General features: G+C 53.1%; 1 protein-coding gene across 2 annotated transcripts; it reads right to left on the bottom strand.

The window, feature by feature from the left end:
* Positions 1–8,035: 8,035 nt before the first annotated feature.
* Positions 8,036–15,935, bottom strand: Ca4 (carbonic anhydrase 4). Of its 2 annotated transcripts, none has more exons than XM_036194567.1 (8): positions 15,733–15,935; positions 11,581–11,634; positions 10,616–10,771; positions 9,861–10,006; positions 9,663–9,749; positions 9,483–9,549; positions 9,207–9,370; positions 8,036–8,502 (listed from the first exon to the last, which is right to left on the bottom strand). In XM_036194567.1, exons 1-8 carry the CDS (start codon positions 15,785–15,787, stop codon positions 8,308–8,310), a joined length of 924 nt encoding a protein of 307 aa, XP_036050460.1. In that variant the 5' UTR covers positions 15,788–15,935; the 3' UTR covers positions 8,036–8,307. The 2 variants fall into 2 exon arrangements, with proteins under 2 accessions (XP_036050460.1, XP_036050459.1); XM_036194566.1 differs by lacking the exon at positions 15,733–15,935 and adding an exon at positions 15,405–15,589.
* Between the last annotated feature and the right edge of the window lie 825 nt (positions 15,936–16,760).

The raw sequence follows: 16,760 nt of genomic DNA, 5'->3' as shown, positions 1-16,760 counted from the left end.
AGATGTGTTACATTTGTTTATGCTGTGGAACATTTGTTTAATGATGCAAAGATGTGTTGCATTCTTTTATGTTGCATTTGTTTAACTCTGTGAAGCTGTGTTACTGTGCCTGTCTAAAACACCCGATTGGTCTAATAAAGAGATGAATGGCCAATAGCCAGGCAGGAGAGGGATAGGCGGGGCTGGCAGGCAGAGAGAATATATAGAAGGAGAAATCTGGGAAGAAGAAGAGCTAGGAGCTAGAAAAGGAGACATTGGGGGCAGCCACCCAGCTACACAGCCAGCAACGGAGTAAGAAAGAAAGAAAGAAAGAAATACAGGAATAGAAAAGGGTAAAAGCCCAGAGGCAAAAGATAGACGGGATACTTTAAGTTTAAAAAAGCTGGCTAGAAATAAGTCAAGCTAAGGCCCGGCATTTCTGAGAGAGAATAAGACTCCGTGTGATTTATTTGGGAGCTGAGTGGCAGCCCCCCATCCCCAAAGAGTTAAGAGTAAAAACCACCACCAACACTGTTGGCCCAACACTGTAAGTCAAACTGATCTTTCTCCCAGACGTTGTCTCTGTCCAGGATTGGGGTCACAGTGACACAGATAACCAACATACGTAGTGACTGGAGAAAGCACACTTGGAGCACAGACTTGTGGCTACGCGCCCTGAGCATCTCATCGCCTCCACTGAAAATGAGGAAAGCAAGCGCCCAGCCCTCCACTGTTGCGCTTAGGTGGAGGCACCTTTCACTGGAGCACTTACTAGATGTTGTTACCGTTCCCCCAACTTTCTTCCCGGCCCCTGTGTTTTTAGAACCTGCCATGTGTTTTGTGTTATTCTGGGACGGCTGGGCCCTGGCTGCTGCGGCATTTATTAGGGAATGTCTCCTGGACTCATGTCTGTGGAAGGGGAGGGAGAAAGTGGAACTAGGAAGCAGTGGGAGGGATTCGTAGGGCCGACTGTGACCTTGACTGCCACGTGGAGAGCCCAGGGCTGCAACGGGCCTTTGGAATCATCTTGAATCAAGCCACACATCTATCAGATGCCGGCCGCCCCAGAGTGAAGGTGATCTTGAGCAAAGAGGCTGAAGTTTAATGGCATCTGCACCCCGATGCCACTCACAGCAACTGGGACCATCCTTTCCTCAAGGGGACTGCATGTCACAGTGCCCACCACGGCAGGTGTGTGGGGTGACACCTGCCATTGGGAAGAGGCTGTCCAGGAAGTTTCTGCTGTAAAGGTTGTTGTCAAGATCAGCCAGATAACAGCTATAAAGTACCTTGCAAAGGGCCCAGCATAAGATAGTGGGTGCATAACTAGTGATAGCTGGAGGCAATAAACTTGATTAAGATTATAAGGTGAAAGGTGTTAGAAGTAGAAATTTGAATTTGGACATGAAGTGCTCAGCTCCCTCCTGGTGCCTGGTCTCCAGGCTCTGATGTGAACACACAGTTGAGTGTCCCTTCGCTTTGTCAAGGAAACCCTGGCATCAAGCCCCTCCTCACCCTACCCAGGAGGGCAGCTAGGTGCCACCTGGTAGCTCTACTACATAAGAGGACAGCCGTGAGGATGGACACTGCTGGGCCGCCAGAAGGCAGCCAGGAAGCCTCAGCACAGCCAGGCTGGAGTCAGGCCAAGGCCAAAGGCTAAGAAAGAGATTCCCCTGGTCCTGCCCTCCCCAGTTACTGGGAAACTGCAGGAGGAAAAGCACAGGTGGGTGGACCTGCTCAGTGCCCTATGCAACATAGCCAGCTGCCCTCCCCACGGGGAGTCTCCTTCTAGAACTGCTCTGGAGGGAAAACCCCTTGGGCCCTGCTGCGGTTGGTCAGTCTGCTCCTGAAGGCGTGGCAGTCAGAAGCCGCTAGGACAGGAGGGGGTGGGAGGAGTCTCAGCTGGTGCTGCTGCCTCTCCCCTCTTCTCCACATCTCAGCTTCCCTGGGGTAGGCAGAAATGGGGGTAGGACCACCAAACCTAAAATATCAAAATGACTGTAAAAGAATCATCACAGCCACCCTCTTGTGTAACAGAATTCCCAGGTAGCACCTCCTGGGTAAGGTGAGGAGGGGTTGGATGCCTGAGGTTCCTTTATAAACCAAAGAGACACTCAGCTGTGTGTCTGGAGTAGTCATCCAGGGACCAGGAGGGGGCTTCTGGAGAGATGGCCCAGTTGTTAGGAGGACTTAACTGCTCTTCAGAGAACCAGAGCATGGTTCCAGCACCCACGGTAGGCAGCTCACAACCCCCGGTAATTCCAGTTCTGGGAGATCCAACACCCTCTTCTGACCTCCAAGGTCACCCATACGCAGATGGCATGTAGGCACACAGACAAACATACATACACATACATAAAAATAAATAAATAAATAAAAAATCACGGGGCCCCTAGTGGAAGTTAAATCTCAGATAAATAAGAAACAATGTTTTGGTATAATTATTTCCTTTGCTCTACGAGGGATACACTGAAACAATTCTTAGTTGTTTCTCTGAGATTCGAAGGCAATGGGGCTTCCTTTGCTTACATAGATGGGCCCAGGCCCGGGCTGCCAGGCTGAGCGCAGTGTAGGGACAGCGCCAGGATGGAGAGGAGGCTATGCAGAGGCGCCTCTGTGGTTCCTCAAGAAGGCAGAAAGGAAAAGGGAAGTGAGCCTCAGTCTGGCCAATCCCACAGCAAGAAAGCAGGTTGGGCCCCAGGTAGGGAACACGTTCCTTTGTAGGCTCAGTCATACTCCATCCCTGACCCCCACCCGAAAAGTGAGGGACTCCCTGGGCCTCCATGGGACCCCATCTCTCCCCTGATGCACAGGGTGAACTCTGTGCGGAGACACTGGCCTTAGGTAATAATTGTTAATATTGAACATATTCTCTTGCTCAGGTGTTGTGTTTTGTTTTTACAGCAAACTCTAAGGTAAATGCTGTCAAAATTCCACTAGCGTATACATGGGGGACCAAGCGTGGTGGTGATGCCTTGGTTTATTTGTTTGTTTTGTTTTGTTTTAGTTTTTTAGACAGGGTTTCTCTGTGGAGTCCTGGCTGTCCTGGAACTCGCTTGCTCTGTAGACCAAGCTGGCCTTGAACTCAGAGATCCACCTGTCTCTGTCCCCCTCCCCCACACTGGGATTAAAGGCATCTGTGAGTTAAAGGGCAGCCTGGTCTACAGAGTGACTCACTCACTATATATTTAGTGAGGTCCTGCCAATGAATTTTTTAAAATATGAGATTGGGTGGCCGGGCGGTGGTAGAGCACGCCTTTAATCCCAGCTCTTGAGAGGCAGAGGCAGGCAGATTTCTGTGAGTTTGAGGCCAGCCTGGGCTACCAAGTCAGTTCCAGGAAAGGTGCAAAACTACACACAGAAACCCTGCCTCAAAATAAATAAATAAATAAATAAGAGATTGGGGATCTAGCTTAATGGTCCACTGCTCTGAAGAAAATAGAAAGACAAAAATTGTGTGGGCATGTACATATTTATGTGTATGCACATGTGCTTACACATGGGGGTGCTGAGTGTGTATGTGGTACATGTAGCGGAGTGTACAGGCACATGTTGTGAAGGTATGTGTGGAAGCCAGAGATCAAATGGTCATCTGCGTTGCTGGGGTTTTTTGTTTTGTTTTGGGTTTTTTGAAGCAGAATTTGAGACAGCTTTCCTGGAGCTGGCTCTGTAGACTCACAGAGATCTACCTGCCTCTGCCTTCTGAGTGCTGAGATTAAAGGCAAGTGCCACTACCACCCTGCCCTTGCTGTTTTTTTTAAAGTGTGTGTGCAAGTGTGTGTATGTGTGTCTGTGTGTGGTATTTGTGCGCGCAAGTAATAAGAGATCAATGTAACATCTTCTTCAATCACTCTCCACCTTACTTTTTTCCCCCCCCCCCCAGACAGGATTTCTCTATGTGTCCCTGGCTGTCTTGGAACTCACTCTGTAGAAGACCAGGCTGGCCTCGAACTCAGAGATCCACCTGCCTCTGCCTCCCCAGTGCTAGGATTAAAGGCATGTACCACCACCCCTCAGTGTCTACCTTACTTTTTTTGAGACAGGGTTTTCCGCACTGAACCTGGAGCCACCACCGACTGGGCTAGGCTAGGCCAGCCAGCAAGCTCCAGGGACCTCTGCCTCTGTCTCCCCAGCACTGGGATCACAGGGACACCCTGCTGTGCCTTGTATTGGGTGCTAGAGATTGCATTCTGCAAGCACTGGCCAACTAAGCCACCTCACCAGCCCCCACCTTCTTTTAGAGGGCTCTTCTGATTAGGAGAGGTTGGCTCTCTGCCTCCCCAGCTCCAGGATTACAAGTGAGGGCTACCACAGCCTGGCTTTTTGACATGGGTGCTCAGAATCTCATCAGGTCCTCACGCATGCACACCAGGCACTGTTATTCTCCATGGCTCCCTTCAGTCCCATTTTACAGACAAGGAAACTGAGGTTCTGAGGACTTAAATTACCAAAGCACCTGGCTAGTTTTCAGTAGATAAGGATTCTACCCCAGGTCCGTGTGTCTCTGAGCCTAGACTCCAGGGTGTCTACAACCTGCTCCCAGCCTATTCCTATACCCGGCACTGCCGTCTTTAATGTATCTGGCCTAGGCTGGGAAGCTTGCAGGAATGGCCTGGGCTGGGCGCCTTCTGCCTGGTTCCTTGGTCTCTAGCATGAAAGAAATAGTAGTGTTTATCGGAAGATTAAATCTTGTTGAAAGTAGACTGTTCCAATATCCACTCAATAACCCTTCCTGTGTGCTCTGTCTCCAAACAACTCCCAAAGCCAGCATCAGGGGAAGGAACCAGCTTGTGACATATCTGTCCTTCGGCTCTCTTCCAGAGGAAGCCCTTCCCAGGGCCTGCCTAGGCACCACCCCGACATCTCCTTCATCACAGGAGGTCAAGTCTTTGTCCCTGTTCACATAAACAAACAAAGGGGCTGAGACGTGTGTAAAGCAGAAGGTCCAGGAGCCATGCTCCACTCGAGGAGATAGGCTTGGCCTTCCCCCAGGGTCAGCAGCAGAAGCCCCGGAACAGTGAGGTCAGATGGACAGACAGGAGGGCCACACTCAGTCCTGTCTGTGAATGGAGAATGGAGAATGCAGGCTGCAAGGGTGAGCCTGGAACCCCGCCAGCTAGGCCATGAGCTCCTTTGCCTCCTCCCAGCCAGGGCACATAGAGGCTTGGCACCTCTGGGTTGCCTCATACTGGGTTGTTCACAGTGATGGTCTCCATACGGGTCTCCCCTGACAGCTCGTGACCTAGCTAGCAGCCGTCGGTCCACGCTCACATGGAACTCTTCCACTACCCTGTGACCCTAGGCTTTGCAGACCCTCTGCTCCTACCTTTTCCCCTCCCACAGTCAGATCAGAGCCACCGGAAGCAGGGCCTGCAAGTGTGCAGAGTGAGAGCCAAGACAGGGAAGTTTATTCTCCAAGAATCGTCTAAACACATGGGAGAGTATTTTTAGCCCAGCCTACCGGGATGCCAAACCTAAACACGGGGAAGGAGAGGTGGCCCCTTGGGAATAGAAGCAGCCACTGGAAATAGGGTGGGACCCTATTTCCCCACCCTGTCCCTCAGAGTGGCCTGTCTTCCTGGATGGCTCCCATGAAGAAAGTTGGCTAAGGAGGTACAGCGTGACCCCAGGCTGTGACCCCAGGCTGTGACCCCGGGCTGTGACCCCAGGCTGTGACCCCAGGGTCTGACAGGTCTCTTGCCCCTGCTGTACGTCGACAACTTCCTTATCAATGCAATGGAAGAAGTCCTCACTCTCAAAATGGTAGAGAGGCCCATAGCCAAGCGCATAGTAGGTATTCAATCAACATGCTTCATAGTCTGTGCTGGGAACCTCCCAGAAAAGGGCCAGTGGAGCTCAGACAAGTCTGGCTGTGGCCTTTGTGCTTTCTCCAGGCTTGGCATCTGCCAGGAAGCACACCTGTGCAAATGTCTGTGAGTGTGCACACCGAGTGCAATCACCTAAGGAGATGAATGACAGAGAAAGAAAGACGGACTGGGGACACAGTCAGAACAGGCCTCCCTCGTAAATAGGGAGCCTTGGGCAGGCCCGATGCCCTTGGAGAGAAGTACCTTGTGAGCCAGGCAAGCTGGGTACAAGCCACTAAGGCCACCATCTCCAGGTGGGGGTCAACAGAGCCAGTGAATTCACTCAGAAGAGGCCGTTCTTCAGTGACACACACTGATGGGAAGAAATGCCCCTCAACTTCCTTGTGTGGGGCCAAGGCCAGGGGAGCAAGCTGCCCACTCGTGGTGGCTGCCCACTCATGTCTGTGCTAGGAGGTGCCTCCAGAAGAGGCAGAGATGGTCTGAGGCCTGGGTGAGCACAGCCCCACTATGAATGATCCCACTAGCCAGGTAGGTTTATGATGGCGCCAGCCAGGCAGGAGAAGATCTGTACCTTCCACCTAGGGTGGAAAAACCAGACCTCCTCTGGTCACTTGCAGAGAGCTTGAACTTCCTGGTTCTGCTGCTACATTGTTCACTGAAGGCCAGGTGGAGGGCAGGGGAGTGGGGAGGGAGAGGGGGAGGCGTGTGAAAGACAGAAAGGGGGTGGAGGAGGGGGAGGTTATCCAGAGCAGGAATGGCTGTTCTGACCTCAGAGCCCAGAGACTGGGGAGGCCATTGAGATCCCTGCAGGCTTCGTGGGAACTAAAAGAGAAACTACTTGGTCCACACACCCCCTGCTGACACAGGCTGCCTGCTGTTGCCATGGCTACACAATACCACCACCACCACCACCACCATCCCAGCTGTGTGGTCATTGGTGAAGCAGGAGGAAGGTACTTATTATTGGCCACAAATAGAAAAGGGAGAGAAGAGGGTAGTTTGGGGGTGAGGGTGGGAATAGCCACTCATCTTTACGCCAGGTTTAGCTAGTTGGGGGTGATGGGATCATTACCCCCTCCCACCAGACATGCTTTCTGGGTTACCAGCAGCAGAGTCTTCTAGGCCTCATGCGCCCCAGTGGTTTGCACCTTCTTATGGGGACACACACCTCTCCTCAGCCCCAGGGAGAGCAGCCTGGCTCTGGCCTGGCTCTGGCCTGGCTCCAGCAGTTTGCTCAAGACCTGTGACCTCATCCTCACTTCTCACAGCTCAAAACTCCAACACTGCCGTGGATGGTGCGTACCATTTTTCCTTCTCTGTCTCTCCACACACACATCCTCTCTGCTGTCCCTCCTTGGGGAAAAATCCACTAGAGACATACTGGGAGAGGGCGCCTGACCCTTTTCCTGTCACCTCTATTGCTGACCCCATGAGCAGATCCTGCCCTGGACATGAGCCTGGGAACCTGGGGACTGGGTCTGCCTTGTCCTTACCTCTGCAACTCTGGGCCACAGAAGAGCTACATCCTGGCCTTGACCACAATCCCGCTGGTGATCCAGGATTTATGGTACCCAGAGACTGCCTACCCCCGCCCCTCTGGCTGCTGCTCTGTTCTTCCTCTCTCCTCCCTCCCTGCTGCTTGCTGATGGGCATCCTGCCCGCTACTCCCTGCCAGAGCACTGTTGAATCCACATGGCTCCTTCCCTTGCAGGTGCCCTGGCCCTGAGTATCCATGGAAACCGCAGCTGCCCTTCCTATGTCACTGCCTTCTGACCTCTTGGACGGTGGGAGTCTTCTGTCCCTGCCCTGGACTGAACCCTAGGCATCTGTTTTTGTTCCTGTCACCTGCCCAGTTATCTGCTGAGCTCGAGCAAATGAATGATTCCCTTTTCCCCAACCCGCGACAGGTGGACACCGAGTACCGCAAGTCCCCTCCACTCTGGCTCCCATATGTGGCCGTCATCTAGCCCCTGTTCACAGGCCTCCGCTTCAGAAGTCCTCTGGCTTTTTTCTTGTTGGTGCTCCAAGGTAACTTCAACATCTTCCTCAGGTTGAGATGTGAGGGAATGTGTGTCGATAGGGCATTCCCATACACAGACAGGGTCGTGCCTGCCTGGAAGCAGTCTCCAAGCCTAAGGTCCCTGCCCTGGCAGGGCTAAGGTGAAAGGAACAAGATCATTTTAGAGAGTTAAAAAAAGAAAAAGACTTGCAAGAGGTTTCTCCAAAAATATATCCGTATTTTATTTTGTTCAATTGTGGGGAGGGGGTGGATGGAAGTCAGGGTCTCCCTTTGTAGACCTGGATGGCCTAGAACTCTCTATGGAGAGCAGGCTGGCCTCAGTCTCAGAGATCCACATGTCTCTGCCCTCACCAGTGTGAGCACCTCCACAGCCAGCTACCCGTATTTTAATAGCCCCCCCAGGTCCAACCTGCAAAGTCAGAAAGCAAAGGTGTATCCTCTAAGGGCTGAATCAGAGGTCACATATCCAGAAGTGGTCCATCACTGGAGGAAGCTGGCCACCAGGCAGGTGAGTGTAGGGACCAACAGGGTGGGCAGAGGCAAGGGCAGCAGCTGTCCTGGGGCATGGGACTTGAACACCTGGCGGTTTCCCAGCTGCTGCAGGGGCCTCACGTTGTCCTTCATATTCAACTTCTGTTCTTTGTCATAGTAGAGATTCCTTGAGAATTCCAGGAACTGTGAGAGAGACCGGGCTCAGCAGGCGGAGTCATGCTCCTTGCTGTGTGACCTCAGGCCAGAGGCGTCACCTCTGGGAGCCACATCAGAAAGGAAGAGAGGGGCTCGGAATGATACCAAGAGTATCGGATGTGGCATTCGTGGGGAGCTGAGCGCCACTGGCTTCCCTTTCCTCTAGTGATACCTTTTTGGGCCTGTTATCATCACTGTTGCTGGACAGTGGCTCTTGAAGATGAAGCTTAGGGGACCCCTGATTATCTGATTCAATAGCTGTGGAGTGAGCCTGAAAAATGGGCATCTCTAGAAAATTCTCACTGGTGAAGATGGTGATGTCACACACTGAGAATCCCTGCTGTAAGCCCAAGGGATTTTGGTCCTTTGGGCTCCCTGCCATCTTCCCAGGGGCTATTATAAACTCAAGTGTTCTTTGTTGAAAGGTTCCTGATAGCACTAAAGAAAGCCCCCCTGAGCCCCCCTTGAAATGCTGGTTGCCCACACTAACCAGTCAACTCCCCCACTTTTCTGGAAGCCTGTTCTGAGCACCCTTTCCAGGACTTCTCACTGGGCCCTCTATTCAGGGCCAGTGGAAACCCAATGACTGACGCAATGATTCTCCCCACCCCAGAGACCTGTGGGGCAAGCAGGGAGGATTTAAGGAACCAGGCTCCGCATGGAAGACTGCACCTTGCCCCAGGTCTGAGTACCTGCTCTTTGTGGAGCTTAATGGGTTCCTTGAACACAGTCCAGATGACTGTCTCGTCACAGTTTGGTGTGGTCAGCGAGCCCAGGTAACGAAAGTAGTGAACCAGTTTCTCTTCCTTAGGAAGCATGTCCTGCAGCCTGCTCTCCTTCATTGTGGTGTTTGTATCTGGGATGGAGGACAAAGTCCCTAACACATGGCACTCTTGAAAGCTGCCACCCCAGCACCTCTGCCCCTTCCATTGTGGGACGAAGCCATCTCCTCCCCAGTCCCGACTCACTGGGTATGGAGATATTGGACAGTGCCTCCACCAGCGGCTCAAAGCCCTCATTCACCTCATCTCCCACCTGGAATGGAAGGGAAGGGAGCTAGAAAGAGGTCCTGGGGAGCTGCTAGGGACAAGCAGCTCTTTCAGGAGGAGGACAGGCAACCTCCAGGATTGAGGGGATGGGAGTCCCACCTCAACCATGAACGCCAGCACTGCATTCTTGTCCTTGGAGTCCTGCTCCTTAGTGCTCGGTGTCCTCTTTTCATGGACGATGTGCATCTAGGGGTGTGTGTGGATGGATGACTTATGGGGAGAGCTGGACCACTCATCCTGCCCAAGGTGGGTACACACCCAGAACCCAGCCCAGGTACCAGCTCAAAGGCTCCTCACCTCCATGGCAAAGAATTTCCCATCAATGCTGTGTTCTGAGCCCCTGTCCACATCCTGTGACCAGTGAAGGTGCAACTGTACAGCTTGGTACTGTGTAGGTAGGTCTCCTCCAGCAATGAAGACTCCATCCCCCAGCACGATTTTCACTGGGGTACACCAGAGTGGGCGGTCCTCACACTGGCCTCCCAGTCTCCATGCCAGCACCCCAGCTCCCACCTTCACTGTCTGAGGCCTGGGCCCTAAGGGGTTTGGTGCAGGACACAGCCTGCGCTCTTCCTGGCTGCCTCACCCTGTCCCTGCTCACCTTGTTCTCTCCTATACCCATGCCCAAATGTAGCCCTACCCTGTCCTGGGCCTGCCTCTGCTTTGACTCCCTCCATGGTATCCTGGCATCCCCAGGATAACATCCAAACTCCTCAGTCCTGCTGACCTGTTCTGGGCCTTGGTCAGCTCCTCCTAGCTTCCCTCTATGGCCTCCTTCCACACACAGCTGCCCCCATGCACAGCTCCCCACCCAAACACCCAAGCAGTTTCACGCCTCTGCGCTTTCGCAAAGGTCGGGTCCCTCCTTCCGGGAATAGTCCCTCCCCTTCACCCCCACTGTTCTGATGAAATGACTAAAAACATAACTAGCTGGTGTACCCTCTCTAGAAGCTTCCCTGGTGGTTCCTCCCGCCGCCATGCCTGAGCGACTCACCATCCCTGTGCACAGTTAACCCTGCCTGGGGATTCCACCCAGCCCGCACAAGACCCACCTGAGTGTCCATCATTCTTAACTGTCCACGTCGTCTTCTGGTTATAGCCAGTGAAGGTGAAGGGCTTCAAGTTGGGGTTCTCCTTCGCCTCAGTGGTGATGATGTTGATGGGGGACTGGTGGGTCTTTTGACAGTTCCCAGCCCAGTTAGCAGGTCCTGAGCAAGGAAGAAAGGTCTGAGAGTCAAGGGCATAAGTCTCAGACTTCTCCCGTCCTCCAACATGCTGGCATAGGCAGGTGAGTGGGTCTCTGATGTGGCTGAGGGTTGGGGTGTTGGAGAGAGGGGTGGAGTGGGAAGCAGGATTGCCATGGATGACAAAGAACTCTGAGATTGGAGTAACCTCAGGGTGCTGAGCTCTGGCTTTCTCGGTGGGAGCCTGGACCCCTAAGGCACTTCCAGGGAATGTTGGGAAGACAAAAAGTTGCCGAGTGGGAGACGCCTCTTCAGCTTTGGAAATTGTGGAGGAGGACTCCATGGAAGAACCATGATGGGAGGAACCTGGACCTGACAAGGCATTATCTAAGGAATGAGAGGGAGGAAGAAGAGCTGGGGCGGAAGAGCCAGGCAGGCAACTCCAACTTCGGCTAGGTAGGGCAAGAGATCGGCAGTCCTTCAACACAGCAGACTACAGGGAAATTGGTCAGGACCAGGATAAGTGCCAAGGAGGCAATGGGGGTGTGTGTGGCTTGGCAGTAAAATGCTTCTTGTCTAGCATGTGCAAGACCCTGGATGCCTCGGCATTCCAACAACAAACAACCTACCAAGAACCACCTCCCACTTCCACCTCAAAGGGCTTGACCAGATGCAAGCCTCCATTGTGTTGGGAAAAAATAGCAAATGCGTTACTAATTTAGTGTCCAGTGTCAACCTCAGTGACATTCATTGTCTCCTAGTCACTGAGTGCTGGACATGTGTTCAAGTGTGCCCGTATTGAAAGGAGCTGATGACTGGCTGGTAGTACTCACCCTGGCAGTGGCTGTTGGGCTCCTTGGCTTGAATCTCATAGCACCAGTCTGCGCCTGGAACAGACAGGAAGAATGTGGGTCCTGGGTGTGCACGTGAACTATTCACACAGCCCTGTGGATCAGAGCCTGGGAAAAACTCTGGTGTTAAAGCTGTCTCTTGGGTTGGGATGGAAGGTTCCTGGAGTGTGGGACTGAAGTCTCCAGGGAGGCAGACTTAATGATCAAAGGGATGGCCTTGTAGAGGCACACAGCCTTTAGTCCCAAAGCACGGAATGGGGGCGGGGTGGGCGGAGTAGGCAAGGGAATCAATCTCTTGAGTTCCAGGCCAGCCTGATTTACAGAGCAAGTTCCAGGACAGCCAGGGCTACACAGAGAAAGCCTGTCTGGAAAAACCAAATGAAATAAAGTAAAGCAATCATAGGAATGTCAGTAACACTGTGTGCTCAGCATGCTTAGGATGCTAATCTTCAGAGGCCTCTCCAAGGCTGCTCAGCTCTGTCCAGGGGTAATCAACTTCTCTTCACTCCTGCATCCTGCCTGTAACCTAGAAGGAGGTTCGGTTGAGAGTGAAGGCTTAGGACAATCCTCCTTTCTGGAACAATGGGGTGGGTTCCAGCCTTCCAGCCAGTCTGTCTTAGGGACTGGGGAGGAGGGTGCTGATCCAGGCAGATGGGTAACCCCTTCTTAATGCCCCTTTGGCTTTGTCAAGGTCCACTCTGAATTGTCACAACTCTGAAGACAGAAGAACCAGTATTACTGAAGAAAGCGGGACCACAAATGTGCTGTAGCAATGCAATCTACTGACGAGGGAACCGTGAGGGGCATGGCACATCCAGGCACTCTGCTCCATTTCTACCATAAAATTAAATCTGCTCTAAAACTAAGGTCTACAGGAGAAACACACACACACACACACACACACACACACACACACACACACACACAATGCTTTCTCACCAACAGTGTGAATGAAGCCCCTCCTCCAAAGTTAGAATTCTGACTGAATCACAGGCGCCCTGTGTTTGGGGATGGTCCCTTATGCTTTGGTTTTATCATCTGTAAAATGGAGCCAAGTTGTCCACCCATGAGACTGTAGAGAGGATGAAATGAGAGATGGTATGGACTCCTCCTCCAGGCAGCCTGCACTCAATAAAGTTCACAGACAACTCTGCCCCTCCTCCCTGGCCTCCTGTCAGTGAGCAGATGGCCAAAACTAAGCCAAGGCAGGAGAGGGAGCTGGAAAGAATTCATGGATGATGACATAGCTAAGAAAAATGCTGTGCTGGCCTCAGCTAAGAGTCCTCACCCTATATCACCAGCCCCTCCCTTCTGGGAGCTTTGTGGGGTTTTGTCTTGTTTGAAGGAATCGAACCCAGGGCCTTGCACATGCCAGGCAAGTGCTCTACCTCTGAGCTACAGACCCAGTCCTTGTTTTTTGTTTGTTTGTTTGTTTGTTTAAAGACAACATCTCCCTTATATAGCTCAGGCTTGGATTACAGGTGCATACCCTAGACTATCTTCTTGCCTGAGCTGTGCACCTCCAAGCCCCATCTCCTCCTGAGTCTGGGCAGGGGAGCTGTCCCTGAAATGGAGACTGTGGGGAGGGAAGTATAAAACCAGGCTCTCTGTAGCCAGGAGGAGCAAGGTTCTAGGCTAGAAGAGTGAGTCCACCAGGAAACTGACCTTCAAGGGCCTCTTTGGATTTTCTAGTTTCCTAGTTCTAGGTCAGAGTTCATTCCTGCTGCCCAGCTAGCACAGCCTTGTTTAGAGACACGGGTTTTCCCGTGGCGATCTCCTCTCTGAGAGCTGCTGCACTCAGGGTGGTATGCAGGAGTCCACTCTAGGTCATCCCACTCTAAGTGGGTCGAGAGCCTCTGAGACTGGACTCTGTTCCCTTTCCTTCCAGGCCTTGCTCTGCCTCTACCCCAAACTCGCAGACCAGAGGAAGGGCTGGCCAGTCACACTGAGGAGAGGAGCTGTTCTGGTCTCCCTGAGTCACAATCCCTCAGAGGACCTGGAAGTAGAATGAGCTATCACGAAGAGTTGTGGGACACACACACACACACACACACACACACACACACACACCAGCACTTGGGGCCCAAGGGGAAGCTATTCCTGGAGAAAGCCAGTGCTGGAGGGCAGAACCCTCAGGCCCGCCCCACGGGGAGATCATCTGGGCATTTCTCAGGAATCTTCCCTTCCCTAGCTGTGGCCTCAGCTCCCTGGATAGCGTGACCTCTGATCCACTGTCTTAATCATAGAGACTTTTGACCTGCTTGGCTGAACACTCTTGTAACTACCCTCTCTTCAGGAGGTGGTGGCCAGAAAAACATAATGCTGATGAGGCAGAGGCCAGGGGTTAGGTCGGCATCTTACAAGTCAGTCAGGTGGCAGGGCACCAGCGAGCTCAGGCTCTCGCACTTGCTTCTAAGGGGCGACCATTGCAGAGAATAAGCGGCTCACTGTGTCTGGCCATGCCCAAGGTAAAGGGTCTGGGAAGGACAGAGGCCCCCAGCTCTGTGTCTTACCTAATCCCGGACCAGAGATGGGGTTAGAGACAAAACCTTGCCCTCATCCGGCCACTGTTCTCCATCCCGGGTCACAAGCTTCCCCTCCCCCCCCCCTTTTAAGGCAGGAAGGGTTTATTTTGGCCCCTAGTTCAGAGGGCTTTTAGAGAGGACTGAAGTCATTTTAATGGACCTTGCTCACCCCACCCTCACTCTGGGGGGAGGGAGAAGACTCCTTCAACCAGCTCAGCAGAACCCGCCTGTGTTCTGGGCAAAGTCTCAGCCCCGACCTCCCTGCTGGGCTCAGGGTCTGGGACCCTGGAGGGATGGAATATTCCCCTCCTCCCTCTAAGAATTGTCCCGTGCGACCCGGGCACTTTCCGATCCCTGCAGGATGACACCTGAAGGAAGGTGGTCCTGGAACTAAATCGGGAACCATTTGTGTGAAGAAGTCAGCAGAGATAGATTCCTGCCTACATGGCCCCAGGCTGAGCCTTATGACCATCTTGTAGAGGAGTACTTCTGCCCAGAGCCCACCGGCACTGTCTAAATTCTCATATGGATTACCCTTAAAACAGCACCCAGGAGCAGAGTCCCTCAATACCTGCTTTGTAAGCGACAAAACATGTTACGTGACTTACCCAAGGTAAGGAGGCACCTGCTAATTTAAAAACATTTTCCTTTCTACTAAGTCGTTTCAAATATCCAACCCAACCTTTTCTTCAATCAATTTCTCCGTCTCTCCCTCTCATTGTGTTAGTTGCTCTTTTCCCCTAGGAAGGAGCTTTGGGGTTGTAGGATGCTTTACATCCTCCAAGCTAAGTCCCTCTTAATCGGGGAGCGTTCTCTTTCCTCCTCTGCAGCCGAGAGCTCCCTCAACCCCGCTCCATTCCAAGGGCAGAACACCTCAACTCAGGAAGCTATCCCGTTGGAGGAGATAGCTTGCCTGCGGACTAAGAGATGAGGTCTTTGTGAAGAGCTATGGGGCAGCGGAGAAGGTGCCAGCCGCTAGAATCGCCTTTAGCTCCTTATCAAATATTAACACGCCTCTACCGCTACCTCCCACCTAGAAGAATAATTAAGAGCTCGATCTCACCATTAATCTTTAAACGAAAATCACCTTGTCCGGAAAGACCGGCTTGGCCAGGGACTTGGGTCTTGGGATGCCCCCCGCCAGGTTCCCAATCCAGCGCTGGGGGCTGGGAAGAAGGGAGCTTGCAGCTCAGAGGCCAGGAACCCAAGGTGGGGAGAGGGGCACGCTAGGACCCCCAAACATCCAACCTGCTGCGCTTGTTCTGGGCAGACAATAGCTACCGGCTAGAAGTCCCTGCAGGTCAGGCGGCCACTCGCCACCCGGGGGCAGACCCGGGAGAACCAAGGCGAGGAAAGGAGCGTGCATCCAGGCGGCTTGGAGAAGCATCCTCACTACAGATCACTCGCGCGGCCGCCACGCGGCCACCCCGCGGCCGCGCACATGCGGGCACACGCTCTCCCGCAGCTGCCCGCGGACACGTGTAGGCGCCCACGCTATCGCATAGCCAGGTCCGGGGTACCCTCGCGGTTCCCTGAACGAACCATGCGCAGCGGGAGCGCGCTGGCAAGGGGAGCGGGGCTGGGGGCACAGAGGGTCACCCCAGGGTACCTGCAGTAGAGCTGACCGCGCAAGCCAGCGCCAACAGAGCAAGGAGCAGCTGCATGGTGCTTGAGGGCAAAGCCGCTGCCCAGCACGGGATCAGGCACCAAGGAAGCCACCGCAGGCGTCGCGATCATGCCGGTGGAGACTTTATAGCAGAGCCACGACCGGAGGGAGCCCCGACAGCAGGACGTGGGAGGCGGCTCCTCCTCCTGGAGGAGCCTCCCCCAGCCTCGTCCAGTCTCAGGTCTGAAAGAATCTTCTCCCCGCCTACCCTGCTACCTTAATCCGCGGTGAAAGGACCCCTCACCTACTCCGCATGGGCAGGGTTTGGAAATGTCTTCTCACCCTGTTCCTCGTCACTGATCGGCAACCGAGGTGGGCTATCCTGAGGTACCTGACCCTCAGGGGTGTCTTCCCAGATTTGTACCTTCCATCATGTTACCACCTACCACTGTGCTGGGTCTCCTAGTGCGTCTTTGGAATGAACTTGATTTGGGGCAGGGCAGATGTAAATGACCGAGAACCAGTTGGGTTGAAAGCTTTGCAATGCTGTTTGTTGAAGAGATGCCCGGTGAGCAGCTCTTTCAGGTAGCGGTAGCTGCTTCTCGGTCTCATCGTTTTCCTCTGAGGCTGTTCCAAACAAGAAAACTTATTGAGTTTTCTTTCTCGGTACTGGACCTCCTTCCCCCTCCTCGCCCTTCCTTTTCTTTCCCTATTTCTCATGCTAGGCAAGCACTCCACCACTGAAATACATCCAAACTAAATTCTAAGGAAATCGTGACTCTTCTTCCAGCCGTGAGCCGGGCTCCCTAAACGGCTTTTACTAGTGTTTCTTTGTACCGATAGGGAGGAGTGAGGAGTTGGAGAGCTGGAAAGGGCATGGGATTCAGGGGGATGAAGGGAAGGTGATATGTGCGTGTGCGTGTGTGTGCGTGTGCGTGTGCGTGTGCGTGTGTGTGTGTGTGTGTGTGTGTGTGTGTAAGACACAATAGAAAGCGGGTTTGTAAAATGGCTTACTAGGAAACCCCGTAGGG

The sequence above is a fragment of the Onychomys torridus genome, chromosome 8, assembly GCF_903995425.1.
Source record: "Onychomys torridus chromosome 8, mOncTor1.1, whole genome shotgun sequence".
NCBI classification, from domain to species: Eukaryota; Metazoa; Chordata; class Mammalia; order Rodentia; family Cricetidae; genus Onychomys; species Onychomys torridus.
This window is presented reverse-complemented; position numbering and strand designations above follow the sequence as displayed.

Excerpts from the sequence above, each read along its gene's own strand:
- Ca4 (XM_036194566.1), bottom strand. The coding sequence starts at position 15,510 with ATGCTTCTCCAAGCCGCCTGGATGCACGCTCCTTTCCTCGCCTTGGTT. Across the intron at positions 9,750-9,860 it reads GGAAATTCTTTGCCATGGAG|ATGCACATCGTCCATGAAAA; the intron begins GTGAGGAGCCTT and ends ACACACCCCTAG. Across the intron at positions 8,503-9,206 it reads TTAAGCTCCACAAAGAGCAG|TTCCTGGAATTCTCAAGGAA; the intron begins GTACTCAGACCT and ends TCTCTCTCACAG.